The sequence below is a fragment of the Engystomops pustulosus genome, chromosome 7, assembly GCF_040894005.1.
Source record: "Engystomops pustulosus chromosome 7, aEngPut4.maternal, whole genome shotgun sequence".
Classification (NCBI taxonomy): Eukaryota; Metazoa; Chordata; class Amphibia; order Anura; family Leptodactylidae; genus Engystomops; species Engystomops pustulosus.
In genome coordinates, this window is record NC_092417.1 from 81,708,405 (window position 1) to 81,730,505 (window position 22,101).

The following is a 22,101-nucleotide window of genomic DNA, read 5'->3' on the forward strand; positions in this document are numbered from 1 at the left end:
CTGCGCGGACCGGCTGATAAACTGCAACGGCCCGGTCCTGGTCCGCGGACCGGCGGTTGGGGACCTCTGCTCTAGTAGACCGGTTGAAGCGCTATGTCAGCGTGTCACCCGATCTCTACTACAGCAATCAGGAGGGTATGGCAGTGCTGGTTTTTCAAGACCTTCGGACTATAAAACGCAGGCACTTTTTAGCGAAGTTTTGTTGCAAAAAAAAGTGTGGCTTATAGAAAAATATGGTATCTATGAGTTAATTCAGTTTCAGTAAATATATATAACATAGTGGCATAACTCCTTTGCAGTATGTTATTTGAAAAGGAGGCACAATATTTTCTTTTGGCTGAGTATATTTTCTTTTGGGGTGACATCATGAAATTTTGGTTGTTTGCACTGGACACCATCAGTGTATTTTGCTGTTTTGACACTTCCACATGCACACACCACGGTCTGTCAGAGCTGTGCCCTTCTTCCAGCAGCCTGGTACGCCTACCCATCACCACGCCCCAGTGCCTGAAGCAGCGCTGGGACATAAGGACTGTTGGGCGTGTCAGGCCGTCTGGAAGTTGGCGGGCTGGAGATTCCGTGCCCCTCTAAACATATAGGCGCATGGCTCTGAAGGACCGCAGTGCAGGACATCGGGAGCACTAATATAATATTCTTGTATATCAAGGCAGTTTTATAGGAATTTTGTATACAAAAAAATGTAAAATCTGTATTAACTTTTATTATTATAGTTATAGAGAAATAAATATGTGTTTGATCCATTGACTTAATATATTTTCCAGAATTCTATTCTAACACAGCGAAGAGTACAGAGTACAGCGAAGTTGCAAATTTTTTACACCATAAACTGCCCATGTGTTTATTTCTTTTTGCATAGGAAATAAAATCCTGACAAAAATTCAGTAATCGTAATGTGTTCTCCAGTGTTGAATGGCCACAAGGCATTCCTTCTTCCACTGCTAAAGATATTTAAAGGGCATTTTGGGTCACCTCGTGTGAATGCTTCTTTTCTCCTATAGCGCTTATCTTCAGTGTTTCCCTGATATAATTTTCCTTGAAGCAATGTGATTTCCCTGTTTAAATGGTCAAAGAACTGTTGAATATTTCTTTTCCTTTTTTTGCACAGCAGGCTTTTATTACAGTAAGGGTTGACAATATGAGAGGTTTTCTGTCTGTAACTACTGCAGGTCCTTCTTCATGCTAAACAGGATTATCTCGATCATTTGCAAAAATATACATGTTTTCCTTCAGTACACTTTGTATTGCGTGACATTGAATTTTGTACATTCAATATTATTGAAATTATTCAGCTTCCTTTGCTTAAGGCTATTCCTGTTATAGGTCAAGCTGTTTTGACCGACAAACATTACACATTGTTTTCATCAGAATACTGGTCAAGTGTTGTAAATGTTATCATTTAATTATCTGCTATAACATTGTAAACATTTTAGACCACAGGTACTGTGTCTGTTGGTGAGGGATAGGAGAAAGTCACTATTTGGTGATCTATGCAGTTGGGATAATAACCCATCTGTATGGATGGGATATTGATATAGTACATCAAAATGCTGCATGAGTATGTTGGAGCTCTCAATATGATTTTGTTGGCCAGAATATAGTGTGAGTTGCTAGCCAGGGTATTCTTTTGTGGTATCACCCTACCACTGTATTGTAACACTGCAATTGTTTATGTTCAATTTGCTGAATAAATAAATAACTTACTCAGTTTTTTACAGTTTAATGCCCTCAATTTGTAGAGGTTAAACTTGTTTAAATTGATAAATTGTAAATATTTCACCTTTTATTTATTTTGGTTGAATAAATAAAGGAGTGGACAAAAATGAATTCAATTAATTTTTTTGTGATTTTTACTTCAAATCCCCTTGAAATATCTGCTTCAACTCTACATCCTTCCTATCCCCCAGTATGGTTTAAGCAGTTTATGTAGCAACAGCAACATTTGTAGATGTGTTGAAGTGTTTGAGGGGGAGGCAAAATTGCAGCCACACTTTCTGACCTTAAGCTCAGTATACATTGCACATAACCTGCAAATATTGAGGGTCATCAGTGTGGAGAGAAATTCCCAGGACCTCTCGTTACATTCCATTTACCTTTAAATACATTCAGAGTATATTTGTGGCAAGTAAAAAGCAAAACCGATGATAAAATTTTTTTTACACATACACCTTACAGGTACAGTGTGGATTGGTGCTAATTTTCGTTTTGTTCAATTTTTTTTGTACAGTTAAGGACCTGTATGTCACCTTTAGCACACCCACTGTCCGGTTTGCATCAATGTTGATATCAGGGTAGTGCTGGGATAAAATTTTTTTTTTTTACCTTACCTTTACTATACAGATGAAGCGAAACATAGGTCCCTTACACACAAATGTATGTTATGCCCAACTAGAGAAGGGGAGGGAATGCCCCTCCACTCTCCAAAGGGTGCCATGCAGCCGGGCTGTACATATGCCAAAAGATAGAGCATGCTCCATCTTTTTTGGAGCACAGTAAAATACTCCCCTTATCCTGCCATGCGCAATGCACTTTTATTCACAAGAATGTGTTGTGGCTGGGAATGCAGGAGGAGGCCAAGAGTACTGTCTGGTCAACTCTGTGCTGGGGCAATGGCCTGGGTACCCAGAAAGGACTCTGAGTGCTGCCACTGGCACCTGTAATATAGATTCACCACCACTGCTCTAGGGGTCTCCAGTCTTGTCTTCTATGGGGGTCGCCAGTGTCAGGCTCCAGGGGTAGTGGACCCACTATGTCACTGCGGAAGATAACGTAAGCTGACACCTTGTCCATGGTGGCAGCCAAGGCGAGGTACACAGATGTTAGGCAGAATCATAGTCTGGGACAGGCAGGAGGTCAGGACGGGCAACACGGAATCAGGTCAATGCATGCAGAACAGGGTCAAATTCAAACACGATACCGGGGTCACAACGGGAAATCACTAAACGGGCACTAGGTAAGGACACAAGCTTTTTCAATGGCATAGAGCATGAAGATCTGTCAGGAAATGCTGGGAGAGGCCAGCTTTTAAGCATATCCTGGAATGGCCCGCATCAATCAGCGGTGCGCTGGCCCTTTCGCAAGCCCTAGGAGTCGGGGGACGCGCACACACAGCCGCTAGAGCCGCAATGGGGACAGCTAAGTGGTGCGATATGGGTTGTGGGAGCACCTGTGACATCCAGTATTATTGTCTGCTCTGGGGCTGCTTCAGTATTGTTATTCTGCTATGAGGTCACAATTGAGGCAGATTGTTTTTAATAAAATGCATCATTAATGTTTTGTAAGCGCCTTAGAAAATGCAATGTCTCTGAGCTTTCCTCCTTTATTGTGGCTACTTCTAAAAACCTAAAAAGATTTTGTACATCTCAATGTTTCTTAGTTCCTTCATCTCTACAATACCATTAATCAGCAGAAAAATACACAGCTGAAAAATTGTTTCAGCGTACAAATAAAAAAAGAAAAACTGATTTGAATCATTTTGCAGAGGTCTGTATATTTTAAGGGATAAATGAATTTAAACATCGGCATATGGAAGAGTTTGTATAGGCTTTTGTACAACTTGAATGTAGCCCCGATCATATGCAAGAATTCTGTCTTATGTGAAATATGTTAGCTGCACGAAGGGAGGGTGAATTTAGGTCATGAACAATTTGATACCTGGAATCCAGAATCAGAAATGTGAGAGGAACTGAATTTAGGCCAGATATATATTCATTGTTACTCATGGCAGTATCCTGGGTCTGTGAGATGTGACTTCACAAGCCTTTATATTGCTTGTAATATTTATATTGGAATGTTTAATATATCGTTACATATTTTAGTGGTTTAATGTAAGCATTCTTACATTTATTTTTGCACCAGTTGGGCTTTAGGAATAGTAAGCATAGTTATCAATCCCATGTTGAACTTTACAGGAGCCCTTTTTCGTTTTTGCGTTTGTTCTTTACTCATTCCAAAAGTGATAACTTTTTTATTTTTCTGTTAACTGATATGTATATGGGTTTCTCATTTGAGGGACAAATTGTACTTTTTAGTGGCGCCATTTAATATTCCGTACAATGTACTAGAAAGCTGGAAAAAAGTGTGGTGAATTTGAAAAAAAAAACACATTTCTTTTGTGCTCTGTTTTTTACGGCTTTCATTTTGTGCTCCATATGACGCTTCCCGTTTTGTTCTTTGGGTCGGTATGATCAAATTTATATACGTTTTTTTTATTTTTTTATAAACTGTTTTATTGAAACATCGGAGAATAAAAGTACAGTGGCAATAAATAGATAGTCAAGGCATTTGAATCATATTTTGTCAACATTTGGATTTTGTCTGAAGTAGCCCTTGTTTCCAATCGCTCTCCTTCCCTTTCTTACATGTAAATCAATAGCAATCTCCGCAAGGTACAAAATGAACCTCTCTTATAGTGTCGACATTGCATACAACCCACTACCTTTGACCAATTGGCCTCAGAATCTAAAGTGGAAATCCCAGATTATTGGTGCCTTCTGTCTGGGGTGCACCAGGGTCTTCATATCAGGAAATATCATGTTCTGTCTATTCTAATGCAGTTGAACATTTGCCCCACTAAACAAATAAGGAGATCGTCCAATTGGTTAATGGGGCTTGGACATGTAAAATGTGCTCACGTATTGGCAGAAAAGCAATTACAGGAACTTGTGTGTAAAATTAATAAAGATGGATCTGACCTGAGTTTTTTTTTTTTAATAGTGACCAATATGTAACCTATAAATAGCACAATAAAAACTTGAGCTGTCAGTTTTACATTGGGTTTTGGTTATTGTGTGTGTCCTGAGCTTATGAGAATTGTGATAATGTCCAAAATGTATTTTTAAATACTTGGAAATAGTATTGGTCTTGAATTCGTAGCAAATTTCTGTTTTATTATCAATAAAGTTGATTTAATAACAAAGCAAATAGATTGGCAATTCTATTGTGTATATTAAAGTTTCACAAGCGTTTCTAAGTCTTTTATACAGTCAGATATTTGTCAACCATTTCCATAAAACACCTTCTACAAGTGTTTCACTTTGTGGCTATTTTATGTGTGTAATTTGTTTGTGTAATAATGCAGTTATAAGTACAGAGTTAGCAGCTCCCTAAAGTCTAAGTTGCTGCATTTCATCCATGCATCAAAGCCAGGAGAGCAGATGCCAGAAGGAGAATTGGGTGTCTGCATGATGTATGTGTTTTGTGAGCCTTGGCGTAATCTCTCTTTCTCCATAGAACTGCTCTATAAGCCCGCTTTATGTCCTTCTCTTACACATCTCCTCCTTCCCGGAGCCAGCCACACATTTGTAATATTTAACATCAGTCAGGAAATATGTTTATAATTTGTCTGCAGTCCATAGTAATCAGTACAGTTCCAGCATCATTTACCTCATCATTGTGGTTCCATTCATTAAAGAAAGATCCAGAATTAACTGTGTATATGCCAACCCCTGTATTTGTGTAAGTTACATTCTTTTGTTTTAAAAGCTTTACTTTAGTCATGATCACATAGTTTTTTTTTCAAATCTATTTTAGTAGTATATGCATATTGAACTGCCCCGTATCAAAAGTTAGGCTGTTGGGTTCAGGTAGACAAGAAGACACAAATTTATAAAAGAGAAGGTGAACCCTGATTACAAAATGGGTTGCGTCCACATATTCATGAGAGCAGATACTGAGAATTACACATCAGTATACAGGAAAGGAGAAGTGGTACTATGCAGTTTCCATATATACAGAATAAGAGCAGATACTGAGAATTACACCCAGTATACAAGACAAGAGAAGTGGTACTGTGCAGTGTCCATATATACAGAATAAGAGCAGATACTGAGAATTACATCCAGTATACAGGACAGGAGAAGTGGTACTGTGCAGTGTCCATATATACATGATAAGAGCAGATACTGAGAATTACATCCAGTATACAGGACAAGAGAAGTGGTACTGTGCAGTGTCCATATATACAGAATAAGAGCAGATACTGAGAATTACACCCAGTATACAGGACAAGAGAAGTGGTACTGTGCAGCGTCCATATATACAGAATAAGAGCAGATACTGAGAATTACACCCAGTATACAGGACAAGAGAAGTGGTACTGTGCAGTGTCCATATATACAGAATAAGAGCAGATACTGAGAATTACATCCAGTATACAGGACAGGAGAAGTGGTACTGTGCAGTGTCCATATATACAGAATAAGAGCAGATACTGAGAATTACACCCAGTATACAGGACAAGAGAAGTGGTACTGTGCAGTGTCCATATATACAGATTAAGAGCAGATACTGAGAATTACATCCAGTATACAGGACAGGAGAAGTGGTACTGTGCAGTGTCCATATATACATGATAAGAGCAGATACTGAGAATTACATCCAGTATACAGGACAAGAGAAGTGGTACTGTGCAGTGTCCATATATACAGAATAAGAGCAGATACTGAGAATTACACCCAGTATACAGGACAGGAGAAGTGGTACTGTGCAGTGTCCATATATACAGGATAAGAGCAGATACTGAGAATTACATCCAGTATACAGGACAAGAGAAGTGGTACTGTGCAGTGTCCATATATACAGAATAAGAGCAGATACTGAGAATTACACCCAGTATACAGGACAAGAGAAGTGGTACTGTGCAGTGTCCATATATACAGAATAAGAGCAGATACTGAGAATTACACCCAGTATACAGGACAAGAGGAGTGGTACTGTGCAGTGTCCAAATATACAGAATAAGAGCAGATACTGAGAATTACACCCAGTATACAGGACAGGAGAAGTGGTACTGTGCAGTGTCCATATATACAGAATAAGAGCAGATACTGAGAATTACACCCAGTATACAGGACAAGAGAAGTGGTACTGTGCAGTGTCCATATATACAGATTAAGAGCAGATACTGAGAATTACATCCAGTATACAGGACAGGAGAAGTGGTACTGTGCAGTGTCCATATATACAGAATAAGAGCAGATGCTGAGAATTACACCCAGTATACAGGACAGGAGAAGTGGTACTGTGCAGCGTCCATATATACAGAATAAGAGCAGATACTGAGAATTACACCCAGTATACAGGACAGGAGAAGTGGTACTGTGCATTGTCCATATATACAGAATAAGAGCAGATACTGAGAATTACACCCAGTATACAGGAAAAGAGAAGTGGTACTGTGCAGTGTCCATATATACAGAATAAGAGCAGATACTGAGAATTACACCCAGTATACAGGACAGGAGAAGTGGTACTGTGCAGTGTCCATATATACAGAATAAAAGAAAATACTGAGAATTACATCCAGTATACAGGCCAAGAGAAGTGGTACTGTGCAGTATCCATATATACAGAATAAGAGCAGATACTGAGAATTACATCCAGTATACAGGACAGGAGAAGTGGTACTGTGCAGTGTCCATATATACAGAATAAGAGCAGATACTGAGAATTACACCCAGTATACAGGACAAGAGAAGTGGTACTGTGCAGTGTCCATATATACAGATTAAGAGCAGATACTGAGAATTACATCCAGTATACAGGACAGGAGAAGTGGTACTGTGCAGTGTCCATATATACAGAATAAGAGCAGATACTGAGAATTACACCCAGTATACAGGACAGGAGAAGTGGTACTGTGCAATGTCCATATATACAGAATAAGAGCAGATACTGAGAATTACACCCAGTATACAGGACAAGAGGAGTGGTACTGTGCAGTGTCCACATATACAGATTAAGAGCAGATACTGAGAATTACACCCAGTATACAGGACAAGAGAAGTGGTACTGTGCAGTGTCCATATCTACAGAATAAGAGCAGATACTGAGAATTACATCCAGTATACAGGACAGGAGAAGTGGTACTGTGCAGTGTCCATCTATACAGGATTAGAGCAGATACTGAGAATTACATCCAGTATACAGGACAAGAGAAGTGGTACTGTGCAGTGTCCATATATACAGAATAAGAGCAGATACTGAGAATTACATCCAGCATACAGGACAGGAGAAGTGGTACTGTGCAGTGTCCATATATACAGAATAAGAGCAGATACTGAGAATTACACCCAGTATACAGGACAAGAGAAGTGGTACTGTGCATAGTCCATATATATAGAATAAGAGCAGATACTGAGAATTACATCCAGTATACAGGACAGGAGAAGTGGTACTGTGCAGTGTCCATATATACAGAATAAGAGCAGATACTGAGAATTACACCCAGTATACAGGACAAGAGGAGTGGTACTGTGCAGTGTCCATATGTACAGAATAAGAGCAGATACTGAGAATTACACCCAGTATACATGACAGGAGAAGTGGTACTGTGCAGTGTCCATATATACAGAATAAGAGATACTGAGAATTACACCCAGTATACAGGACAGGAGAAGTGGTACTGTGCAGTGTCCATATATACAGGATAAGAGCAGATACTGAGAATTACACCCAGTATACATGACAGGAGAAGTGGTACTGTGCAGTGTCCATATATACAGAATAAGAGATACTGAGAATTACACCCAGTATACAGGACAGGAGAAGTGGTACTGTGCAGTGTCCATATATACAGGATAAGAGCAGATACTGAGAATTGCACCCAGTATACAGGACAGGAGAAGTGGTACTGTGCAGTGTCCATATATACAGAATAAGAGATACTGAGAATTACACCCAGTATACAGGACAAGAGAAGTGGTACTGTGCAGTGTCCATATATACAGAATAAGAGATACTGAGAATTACGCCCAGTATACAGAACAGGAGAAGTGGTACTGTGCAGTGTCCATATATACAGAATAAGAGATACTGAGAATTACACCCTGTATACAGGACAGGAGAAGTGGTACTGTGCAGTGTCCATATATACAGGATAAGAGCAGATACTGAGAATTACACCCAATATACAGGGCAGGAGAAGTGGTACTGTGCAGTGTCCTTATATACAGAATAAGAGCAGATACTGAGAATTACATCCAGTATACAGGACAGGAGAAGTGGTGCTGTGCAGTGTCCATATATACAGAACAAGAGCAGATACTGAGAATTACATCCAGTATACAGGACAAGAGAAGTGGTACTGTGCAGTGTCCATATATACAGAATAAGAGCAGATACTGAGAATTACACCCAGTATACAGGACAGGAGAAGTGGTACTGTGCAGTGTCCATATATACAGAATAAGAGCAGATACTGAGAATTACACCCAGTATACAGGACAGGAGAGGTGGTACTGTGCAGTGTCCATATATACAGAATAAGAGCAGATACTGAGAATTACACCCAGTATACAGGACAAGAGAAGTGGTACTGTGCAGTGTCCATATATACAGAATAAGAGATACTGAGAATTACACCCAGTATACAGGACAGGAGAAGTGGTGCTGTGCAGTGTCCATATATACAGAATAAGGCTATATACTAGGGACGTGTTTGTTGAGGGAATGGCCTGGCTATATACATAGGAGCACTCATTTGCCTCATTTGTCTGCATATATTGGACGTGCACCCTGGAATGCTTTGATTTCCCTAATGCCCAGTCTCCTGCCTTTGGTCTGCAGAAGGTGTTTGTTAATCTTGGTGTGAGCAGTGCCGGACATTGAACTTTCTTTTCTCCTCTCCCTCCTGAAATACATAGGAGCACTGTCTGGCTATATACTGGGGAGCATGAGCATGCACCAATGTATTTCACACCTTAAGTTTATACTCGAGTCAATAGGTTTTCCCAGTTTTTTGTGGTAAAAATGGGTACCTTGGCTTATACTCAAATATATATGGTAGATATATTTTGCTCTGGAAGATTGTATTGCGATCAGTCCAATTCGTTGTTGTTGTCGCAGTATTTTTTAATCTTGTGTCTCCTACTGTACCGAAAGACTTTTTAAAAAATCTAATGTTGTCAGGGATCTTGTGATGCAGATGCCTAATTTACCATAATGACCACCTTGTTATTGTAACTTTTGCCTGGGTGAGTTTTGAGGAGGGTAGATTGTTGCAGAAAGGAACATGCTTTAAACCGCAGAATAACACACTCAAGAAAAGTCATTCTCGTGTGCCGTGACACTGTCCAGGCATACCTCTACATTCAAGTTTCCACCATCAACTAGCCAAACAATCCTTCAGAGAGCTGCCTTTACTGTAAATTATGCTAGTAAAACTCTTTAAAGAAATTTCTATAATTAATCAGAAGGGTTAAATACAATATCTGGGATGAAAATACATAAAAGTTTTTTTCCATATGTATCAGTTCCAAATTTTGCTTGCCAGAGCACCCTCAACACGTTTTTATTGCTTCCTCAGAGACTGTAATAAACAGCTAATAACTATCAATCTTATTAATATGGGAAGAGTGACACCCCCTACATTTTATGTGTTGAGGGAAAACGTACAAGAAGAGCCAACAATGGTGCATTTGGTCTTAAGGTTGTGGGAGACAACATAAGGGTTCACACAGGGTCAGGGACAACTCCATTTCATGAATAAGACACACAAAATCATTTTACCTTGCCAGCACAGCCCAGGATATAAAATTTGTCATTTTATGAATGCCTACTGTGACCATGCCAACCTTTAAAACAACTCTTCTAAAAGGAGAATTAGCCTTAACAGATCTTGTTCAAACAGCAACCTTATTGGTTGGCAAAGTTTGTCTAGAGGTGGTTAATCACCTCCATATATTTGTCAGCTGGATCAAAGACTGTCTGTGTAGAGCTGAAGCCAGCAGGATCACTGTCCTTCCTACACAGAACTCGCTATAGATGCCTTTTGTAGCTACAGTAACATGACCTGAATATGAAGGCCCTGTGCTTGATTCTTAGTTTGCTTAAACATGCTTTATAAATCATTCATTGTATAGAGATGGCACAAGGTTACAGATTTATTACTGCTACTACTACAGAGCACCTAGTTCTTTGTATCTGATACTAAAGTGTTGGTTTGCTGGTGGGTTTACTAAGTACGTACCAGTATATAGATGCAACCAAATCCCGGAATGGCAACAAGTAGTCATAATCTTAACACGTTTTTATTCTGAGACAGCAGGAATGCTTTGTACTAACAAAATCAAAGTGGTCTAATTTGCTTAAAGGACATCTACCACCAGGATGACAGATTGTAAACCAAGCACACTGACATACTGGTGTGTGCCCCCTCTGGCAGGATCTTCTCTTCATTTAGTTTCTTATGCCCTAGTTGTTACACAGAAAGTCTTATAAAACTATGCATATGAGCCTGAGGGGCTCTAGTCTCTATAGGTATTAACAGAGCCTAGAGCCCCTCAATCTCATTTGCATAATTGTAAAGCCTTTTTTTTCCTTAAAAGCAAGGACATTTGAAGATCAAATCCTGCCAAAGGGGGCGCATAAAAGTAGGTCAGTGTGCTTGGTTTACAATCTTTGCTCTTGGTGGTAGTGACCACTTTGATTTTGTTAGTACAAAGCAGCTTTCCTGTTGCCTCACAATAAAAACTTGTTATGATTATGGCTACTTGTTGCCATTCTGGCCTTTTGCTTGCAGCTGTATCTATCGTACTTCAATTTTGTTTTGTCCCTTTGTGTAAGTATAGACAGGCTAGATTACACCTTGCGTGGCTTACAGCTACAGTTAAAAGGGCAATTAATGAGAAAAAGAGGGCATTCAAAAATATTAATCTGAAGGGTCACCTAAGGCTTTCAATACTTATAAAAAAACTTACCAAAATCTGTAAGAAGGAAATAAAATCAGCCAAAATACAAAATGAAAGACACAAAGAAGATGGCAAAACAAATTCCAAGAATTCTTTTTAAGTATATCAATGCAAAAAAATGGGTCAAAGCATGTTGGACCCCTTTATTCTGAAAATGGGGCATCGGTGACTGGATACCGAGAGAAGGCGAAGATACTAAATGGCTGTTTTAGCTCCATTTATACAATAGAACAAAGAACTTCTGACGTGGGCGGTGCCAGTGTGGATCATGAATTCTGTAATATAATAGACTGGCTGATTGTAGACATGATCCAATCTAAGCTCAATAAAATCAATGTGTACAAGGCTCCTGGACCAGATGGGTTACACCCCAGAGTTATTAAAGAAATCAGTTCTGTTATCGCTGTCCCGCTGTGTAAAATCTTCAGGGATTCCGTAACGTCTAGTGTGGTGCCAAGTGACTGACGCAAGGCAAATGTGGTACCAATATATAAAAAAGGCTCTAGAACTTTGCCAGGCGATTACAGGCCTGTAAGCTTAACTTCCATTGTGGGGAAAATATTGGAAGGGTTAGTAAAAGACATATGTAAAAGGCGTATGTGACATCAAATAGTATAATAAGTGGCAGAAAGCATGGGTTTACTAAGGATAGAAGATGCCAGAATAACCTGATTTGCTTCTATGAAGAGGTGAGCAGATGCCTGGATGTAGGAGCTGCTGTGGATATTGTGTATATATAATACTGTGTACATAAAATATTGGGTAAAATAAGGTCTATTGGTTTGGCAGAAATCATTTGCAATTGGATTGAGAACTGGCTGAAGGATCGTATCCAGAGATTTGTGGTCAATGATTCCTACTCAGAATGGTCACCAGTTATGAGTGGTGTACCCCAGGGTTCGGTGCTTGGCCCACTACTACTTAATTTATTTATTAATGATATAGAGGTAGGAATTAATAGCACTGTGTCTATTTTTGCAGATGACACCAAGCTTTGTAGTGTAATACAGTCTATGGAGGATGTTCATAGGCTGCAGGCTGACTTGGACAAACTGAATAATTGGTCATCCACTTGGCAAATGAGGTTCAATGTGGATAAATGTAAGGTTATGCACCTGGGGGCTAATAATCCACACATGTCCTTGGGGGAGTAAATCTGGTAGAATCCCTTGTTGAGAATGACCGGGGGCTACTAGTAGATCATAAATTCAATAACAGCATGCAATGTCAATCAGCTGCCTCTAAAGCCAATAGGATCTTGTCATGTATCAAAAGTGGTATGGACTCTCGGGATAGGGATGTAATATTACCACTGTACAAGGCATTGGTTCAGCCTCACCTGGAATATGCTGTCCAGTTCTGGGCACCGGTCCATAAAAAGGATACCCTGGAGCTGGAGAGGGTTGAACAAAGAGCCACAAAAATGATAAGGGGTATGGAGGGTTATGAGGAAAGAATAAAACAACTAGATTTATTTATTCTGGAAAAGAGACGACTACGAGGGGACATGATTCATTTACGTCTCCGTCTGGAGAAATCAAGATCTAATCACCAGAGGCGACAGGGCTTTTTTTTTTTACTATATGAACTGTAAATCTGTGGAACAGTAGGGACAGCCCAGAGCTTCATGAAGGGTCTCGATGCCTTTTTACACCCAAATAACATTGATGTTATGTTATATAGAATTGTTTCCCATAAATCCCTTCCTCATCCAATCCCTTCCCTTCCTTGGTTGAACTTGATGGACATATATCTTTTTTCAACCGTATAAACTATAATTCATTATGTGACTCAAGTTAAAAGACATCTACTACCAGGATGAAAGATTGTAAACAAAGAACCCTTACATGCTGTTGTGTGCACCCTCTGACAGGGTTTGCTTTTCTTTAAGCTTCTTATGCTTTTGTTTCTAAGAAATAAAGGTTTTAAAAATCATGCAAATGAGCAAGAGGGGCTCCAGGCTCCATTGACAGTTACGGAGACCGGAACCCATGGGGCTAATTTGCATAATTTTAAAACCTTTTCTCGTAAAAACAAGGTCCTAAGAAGCTAAGGAAAAGCAGAACCTGGGGGCACACACCAACTTGTAAGTGTGCTAGCTTTACAATCCATCCATTCATCCTGGAGGTAGATGTCATGTAAAGGGGTTTTCCCACGAATGGAAAAGTTGGGCCCTATCTACGGAACCATCGGACCCCTCGTCGCACCGTTAGATTAATGGAGCATATGGCCGCGCATGACCGTTCTGTTCCATTAATCTCTATGGAGCTGACAGAAATTGCAGAGTTCTGACGGACCCCTTGTTTTCACAATCTGCTCGGGTCACAGTGCTGCAAGTTAGGCCCTATCCCATGGATAGAGCCTAACTTGCCTTCGTGTGAAAACCCCTTTAAAGGCTTTTTACATTGCATTGCAGGTAACGATTTCCTTTGTGCAGAAAAGTCTGTCATAGAAGTAAAGGTACCTGACAGCTCAGCATGAATTTCTTATTTAAGTTTTCTTAAGTGGTTACAAACATTTAACCCCTTATCACCGATGCTTGTTTTCAGCTCAATGACCAGACTAGATTTTTTGAATCTGACATGTCTCACGATAATTGGTTATAACTTCGGAACGCTTTAACATATCCAGGTGATTTTGAGACTGTTTTCTCAAGACACATTGTAATTCATGATAATGGTAAAATTTAAGTGGTAAGTTTTGCATTTCATTCTGGAAAAAAATGATAAAATTTGGCAAAATTCCGGAAACAAATTTCATTTTCAAAGTTTGAAATGTTCTTCTTTCCAGACAGGAAGTAAAACTACCCCAATAGCTAGATAATTAACATTTCCAGAATGTCTGCTTTATGTTAGAATGATATTTTTACATCCTCTCCTTTATCTAGGATGTTATGAGGCTTAGAACTTTAGGTGCGACTTTTCAAATTTTCATGAAAATCGCCAAAACTCACATTTTGGGGGACAACTCAGCTTCCAAGTGACTTTGAAAGGCCTAAATTATAGTAAAACCCCATAAATTACCCCGCTATATAAACTACACCCCTTAACGTATGTAAAACAACTTCTATTATAAGTTTTTCACATGGGTTAAAACAAAATGGAAGTACGATTTAGAAACTTTTTACTTTTTTTGGAAAATACATTAATATAGGCCAAAAATGACACTTTTATAATGACTAAAATGATAAAATTCTAAAAAAGTTTGTTTCCCCCCGAGTGTATTGATACCCCATATGTGGTGCTATCCATTTTTATTTTGGATTTTTAGCACAAACCCCCCCCCCCCAATCACCGTAACGTAAAAATAATATTTTATCTTTATTTTCTGTTAACTACGATTGCGGTGATACTTTATTTATATAGTTTTTCTTATCTTTGTTCAATTTTACTGAGCAAAACCAATATTAGAGAATATCACGGATACGCAATGATACCAAATATGTACTTATTTGTGTTATTTGTGTTTTATATACTTCATTTGGTTTTTATAACTATATAATTTATATAAGTAATTGGGGTGATTAAGGGACTTTTATTTTATTTCATTATTATAAAATGATTTTAACTTTTTTTTTTTTTACGTTTTTCACTCATTGGCTTGAAAAAGCGTTCATCTGAACGCTTTTCAAGCCTTTACACTGCAGTACTTGTATTGCAGAGTAAGTACTTACAGAGTAAATACTCTTATGCGCATGCTCAGTTACTTACAGACGGGTCCTGCCAGGAAGCAGGGGGGTCCGATCCACAGTGGGGACACTTACACGCCATGGTCATGCTTGACCATGGCGTTTAAGGGGTTAAACACCAGGGATTGGAGATTTTCAAATCCCAGGTGTTAGTGCCGGGTCTGGGCTGTGACATCACAGTCTGAGACCGTCACCAGACTAACTCGATGTCCCAAAATCTTCTTAATTACCCTTAATGACCGCTGTAGAATCCCGGTCAAAAAGGGGTTAAAGGGCATTTACCACCAGGATGAAAGGCTACTAAAGCAAGAAGAAAAAATTATTAGACTGCCAATACATCAGCCTAAAATATATGAGTAAGACGCACACAGAGCCGTCAGAGAGTTTGAGAAGAAGTATCTACCAAAGGCAAGTTAAGCAAAATGCTCCCCTTAGGAGTACATAGCCTGTAAGAACTTCTACAAAAAAAAAAACTACCGATTTTGGTGTAAGCAGTTGAGTGTATGGGGGCTCTCTTCTTTGTCAATTGATGTTAAGGTAGGATCTGAAATATCTATGCTCAATCCTTAGTTCCCAAGAGCTATCAAACACATCCATTCTCTGTGCCAGTGCCTATTTTATTTTCCTCAGCTAACAGCTTGACATTATATGTGGATTTCAGCCTAATTAAGGGCTTGTTACCTATTACCTTAAGAAAACATTTACTAAGACGTAACATTCATCTGGCTACAGAAATGGATGTTGGCTTTATATTGCTGGGTGTAACTCCATGATATCTGTCATAGTGGGAAATGCATCAGTATTACTACTTTGATATGTGGGTTGCCACTTCATACTGCCCAAGTCTTTATATCTGGATATCATTTCGGTTGCCTGTTTGGCAGTGCGTATTTGTTCTTTGTATGGTATGGCCTAATTTCATGAGGTTTGAGATACCAACTAGATATTCATGCAAACTAAAAATTGTTATCTCAATGCTTATTTGTGGCAGGACATCACATCAAACAAACATTGTGATTTTTACATTTATCGTTGACTTCAGGACTGAAATGTCATTTCCAATTAAATTGATGTTAACATTGCCTTTTCTCTATTGATTTTGGTCAGAGTTACTGAAAATTAACATTTCAATGCTGAAGACTGTATCATCCTCTAATATTATCTCAGGAAAAATACAACTTGGATGGCATTAGTGCAAGAGTATATGGCAAGAAATATTTAGCAGTAATAACCCATCTATATGCATTTAATCCATTTGAATTTACCAGCACTGACCACAGGCCACACACAGCAGCATTTCTGATTGTATGGAGTTTCTCTCTGCTGACTTGCCTCTATTTGATGCCTTTTGGTCCATAGTCACAGTTAGCACTATGGGCGGTGAAAGGAATGCAGCCTGGGAAGAGGGGAGTGTGGGGTCCCATGTCTTGCCAGGTCACTCCCGTCAATCTGCCGCAATGGAAAACTTTTTGAGGCTTTCAGTGCAGATTTAGATGTAAAATCCTTTATTATTATTGCTGACAATGCAGAGACTTGCAATCGAATCACAAGTTGCAGCCAATAAATTTGCTCATGGCATTCCTTGGGATCTCGCCAGTTATTTTAATATCACAAACCAGTTGTGTTAATTTATGTTTTAAGAAATTAAACTTGTTGTTTATTTCCTTCCAATGCCTAATTCTGATAAGGTTTCTTTTCTCCTTGATGAACATGTGTATGTATATGTATATGACTGCCATTTAGCTATAGGCTGTTGCCTGCTTAGAATCCCTCTACAAAACCACATAAAGTGCTATTACTGTGTAAATGCAATACAATACAAATTCAACTTAAAGAAACCTAAAACAATCATAAAAATAAACTATCTTGTACGCATCCCAAATACTTCCTGTAATTGTTGCTTATTTTCCTTCTTCTGAATTTTAGATAAAATTTGAGAAATGAGAAATATGAGATTGTTATCTTTCCTATGACACCATAAGTATCATGCAGCTGAAGATGGGGGTTCCTGAAGGGCTAGTAGTTTAATGGGTAAAATCAGGTGACAAGAATCCCTATAAATATTGAAGACAGACATATAACTTCCATGTTATATCTTATATATGAGCTTTTCTGAAATGAATGTTTTCACCTCCTGCTTGAAGTCCTCTTTATTTGACGCTTTAGCTTAGGGCAAATTCCTGATTACTTTCCATTTTGCTAAAAAAAATCTATATTGTTTAAAAAAAAAATTCTGGCAAGGTAGAAAATCCTTAGTTTTTGCTGGTGACGCCATCCATGGAGCTTTTTGGGTTAGAATAATCCCATTACCTTGCGTACATATCAGTTCACATATTCCTAATCATGTTGCTATTTTCTCAGGCCACTTTCCTTCTCTCCCATAGTGTTGTTCCTCAAACAACCGTAATCCTAAATAATGAAAGACAGAACTCTGTAGTGGCCAAATTGGAAGGTCAAGAGGATTCAATGAACAGAGCAACAGAAAACCTGGAAAATATGCTTAATAGGTAATGTATCAACTTTGCATTTGGACTTTGAAATCTTTTTAAAAATCTTTCTCAGTGTGACAAAAAGGGTAACTTCAGTGAAGCTTTACACAGTCCATAGCAAAAACATTAGATAGGACTTCACTATCTTATAGAAAAATGTGTCTATTATTTGTTACGCGTAATTCACAGCTTGTTTTTTTACCCCTGTAGTAAGTAGAAGTAGGGTGAATTCCAAATGCATACTTACAATGGTGGTCTGCAAAATATCCCACTATGTATGCATGCATGGGGATGAGTCATGGAAGTGTAGCCCACCCCCACCTATCTGTCAGCAGAAGGTTGAGCAGACATTGTCTGCAAGCAGTTATTTGCTGCGTGAAACAACTGTCCTGATATGGATTGTTACATCACTGAGGGAACACCTATTGTCTAAGGCTAGTGTTGACTGATGGCGGATGCCATACATTGACATACATCTTCCATAGGCTATAATGGCCACACCTAATAATAATAATTCCTTTTATTATATAGCGCACACACAGTTTAAGCACCGCTATACAGAGCTTGACAAATCAGTCAGTTATCACCTATCATAGCATTTCTTGCTATATTAATTTAACTGTAGCAAGTAAATGTGTTATAAAGCAACAATCTAAAATTGTTTATATTGTGTGGCCATTTTCTTTCTAATTAATTTCTTTCTTCCCTTTCAACCTGTGTTTAGGAGGTATGTCTCTCACAGTTATTCTCTCTTGTGTAAAGTATTTAAGAATGTTTGGCGAAATAGAACTGACTAATAAATATGATTAGAAGCACACATTAATGAATTTAATGTAATTAATATTGCCTGATTATGTTCTAGCGCTAGTGGAAGAAGGCACAATACCATTGTCGTGAAGGTCCCTGCCCCAGATGACAGTCACAATGATGATGACAGTGGATCTGAAGCCAGTGACACGTTGTCCAACTGTGGGAACTCAGGAAACTCCAACATGGGAAACAACGTGACTCTTATCACTCTTAACTCTGAAGGTATGTCATCTGTGGCTGTCCCTTAGATATTATTAGTCTGTTGTTTATCGTTCTGTATCCTAGAAATAAATACCTAAGCACCTATGGATACAAAATATTTTCACTGCAAGGTTATTTTTGCTTCTACTTTCTAGGTAATGAAACAGGATTTTCTCTTTGATAGTTATATGATCCCTCTATAATTTTGCATCTATTACTACTTCTATTCATAATGGAGTTAAACAGGAATTTCCTGGGGGGGCCTTACACTGTAACAGTAACTAATTATTTCTAATAGGAAAAAAGGAGTGTGGAGGTTGGTTAATTTTAGAGATTAGGATTACACTTACAGGAAATCTACCACCAGGATCAAGGATTGCAAACCAAGCACACTGACTGGTGTGTCAGCTCTGGCAGGATATGCTTCCTTTAGCTTTTTATGCATTTTTTTTTTTTTTTTTTTACGTTTTAAGTGTTAACGGAGCCTGGAGCCCCTCAAGCTCATTTGCATAACCTTTTTCTTAAAAACAAGGGCAAGGGCAGCTTAACAAGAGCAGATCCTGCCAGAGGGGGCACACACCAGTATGTCAGTGTGCTTGATTTACAATCCTTAATCATGGTGGTAGATGTCCTTTAATGACCAGACCCAGAGCCCCCTATATAGCAATTATATAATTGTGTCTTGGTTGATGTAGTTATTGAGTTTGCCAAAACCAAGTTTCCCTCCACTGTGCATTTTTGGTAATAATATTTTAAATGACTTGTTGTTACTTGTCAGTTCCAGATTTTCAGCACTCACTCATGATTCTTTGGGGGGGGGGGGGGGGGGGGATGGTTTCTCCGCAATTGCTGGAATAAAGTGTGTCTGGACCGAAGTTAATTCTGGTACCGTCAGAGAAGACAAATATACAATTTAGATTGGCCTTGGTCACGTACCTTGTAAACATGACAGCATGTGGCAGAGCTCATGCTCTTATTAGCAGATCATGCTCACAAATTTCAGAAAGTGTACATCTACTGAGTGTCAATTGCATTAGGTGGTTATTGAAGGTTTTTGAGAGGAATACCAGTGGTGAGTTGCTTAGCTAATCATGCCAGATACTGGCACAAGTTACTCTTCTAAAAACAAACACTCTTACTGGCAATGATCTGCTTTTCTCCAAACAGGAAGTTCACATCAGAACATTTTTCCTTATTTGCAGTTAGGTCAGTCGCTTACTGGTTTTATTATTTTGTTTAGGTTATTTTTGTGAGGGTTGGTTGATAGTAATAACTGTATACTCTAATCTGAGAACATTAGCAAATTGTTTGGCAATAAATTTATGAGGATCCTGGTGTTTTCTCGGTATTCCATTTGCATAGTTTTGCTTTCATCCGTTGTATTTTAAAGCAGAGAGTATTCCAGTCTTAGGCTACATTCACACACATGTATGGGGGATGTGTATATACGGCCGACGTATGTACGGCCGATATACGTCCCCCATACACTTCTATGGGCTCACGGCCAGCACACATGCGGCACCGTACCGCTCCGTAGCCCGGGAAAAGATAGGACATGTCCTACCTTTTCCCATGATACGGCGCTGTGCGCTGTATCTTCCTATGGAGAGGGGCGGGGGTGAGCAGCGCTCATCCCCTGCTCCTCTCCGCAGCGCCGATGTATACATCGTGTGAATGTAGCCATTAAGCATAAAAGTTTTAATAAAGAAACCTGAAAGTTATTTGTCCATTTCAAAGACAACTAACAACATTTTGTGCTTAGGGGTGAAAATCACAAGCACTATAAACCACCTTTTAAAACCAAAACTTGTCTGTTTTTCATAGCAGTTTCACTAGACAACTGAGACTCTGCTATCTCTGACACATGTGTATATCACAATTATAGAATTTGCAACTTTGTTAGAACACTTTTCACACTAGAATTTTGTATATGGGCCATACACTGTACAAAATAATCAGAAGCTATAGTGTTAAATCCACAGGTTTTGTCACATTAAATTAAAGGGGACCTACCACCACGATTCTACCTATAAAGGTAGAACGGGTGGTAGGTGGATGAATGGGATGTAAGGATAGCCCTTTTTGGGCTAATCCTTACGTCCCGGCTATACTTTTGTAAACTTTAATCAGTTGATATGTTAATTTAATTAAGCGGCTACTGGGGCGTGGAGTAGCCGGACATGAGGCTACTAGTCGCGGCTACTCCACGCCCCAGTAGCCTTGTTCCTCCGCCTACCGGATAACCTTCGGCGCGCAGCTACGAGGAGCGAATATCCTGCGTTCTGCGCATGCGCAGGACGCAGGCCTACGGGTGCGCGGCCGTAGCTCCGAGGCCGGCGCTACTGCGCAAGCGCAGACGCCGGGTGCTCGGACGAGGGCGCGCAGCTACGAGGTGCTGCGCGCCGAAGATTACATGGTAGGCGGAGGAACAAGGCTACTGGGGTGTGGAGTAGCCGCGACTAGTAGCCTCATGTCCGGCTACTCCACGCCCCAGTAGCCGCTTAATTAAATTAACATATCAACTGATTAAAGTTTACAAAAGGATAGCCGGGACGTAAGGATTAGCCCAAAAAGGGCTATCCTTACGTCCCATTCATCCACCTACCACCCGTTCTACCTTTAGAGGTAGAATCGTGGTGGTAGGTCCCCTTTAAAGGAAATCCACCATCAAAATGAAGCATGATAAAACTGTGGCAATTACTCTTTGATCCAGGAACCGTGATTGTGTAATATTCTTATATTTCTGGTCCATGGCCTTCTTCCTTCTAAAATTGCCTTTTAAATTATGCTAATAGGTTGGAAGCACTCTGGGGGTGTTACTTGAGGCACCCCATACTTTCACTTCACAGGGTGTTACAGTGTACAGGGGCACTTCCCTTCTCCCATGGTGTGAGATTACAACAGGCAGAGGGAGGTTTAAGTGCAGGGTTGACGGAGAAGAGGTGCTTCTGCACAGCGTAACAGCCTGTGGAGCCACAGGGGCTCTGGTTAAACCCATGTCATAGCCCTTCAGGCTCATCATCAAAGTTGAAGGAAAAGGAAAGGGGCCATGGATTTCAAATATAAGAAGAAGATTCCTTTACGGAAAAAGATCTTTTAGTGTAATTGTAAGTTGGTCACCTATTCATTTCCTGTTATTGGTTGTCATAGAGGATCTTGGTAGCTTGATCAGGCATTGGGTAAGACTGCTCTCATTTGCATACTT

General features: G+C 39.4%; 1 protein-coding gene across 2 annotated transcripts in view; it reads left to right on the top strand.

Annotated features, from left to right (window-relative positions):
* Positions 1 to 22,101, top strand: part of BANP (BTG3 associated nuclear protein) — a 345,686-nt gene that overhangs the window by 81,342 nt on the left and 242,243 nt on the right. For both annotated transcript variants that reach the window (XM_072117099.1, XM_072117098.1), the window contains 2 exons: positions 17,781 to 17,903; positions 18,748 to 18,917. In XM_072117099.1, the coding sequence (XP_071973200.1) occupies positions 17,781 to 17,903; positions 18,748 to 18,917 (293 nt within the window). The remainder of the gene's footprint in view (positions 1 to 17,780; positions 17,904 to 18,747; positions 18,918 to 22,101) is intronic.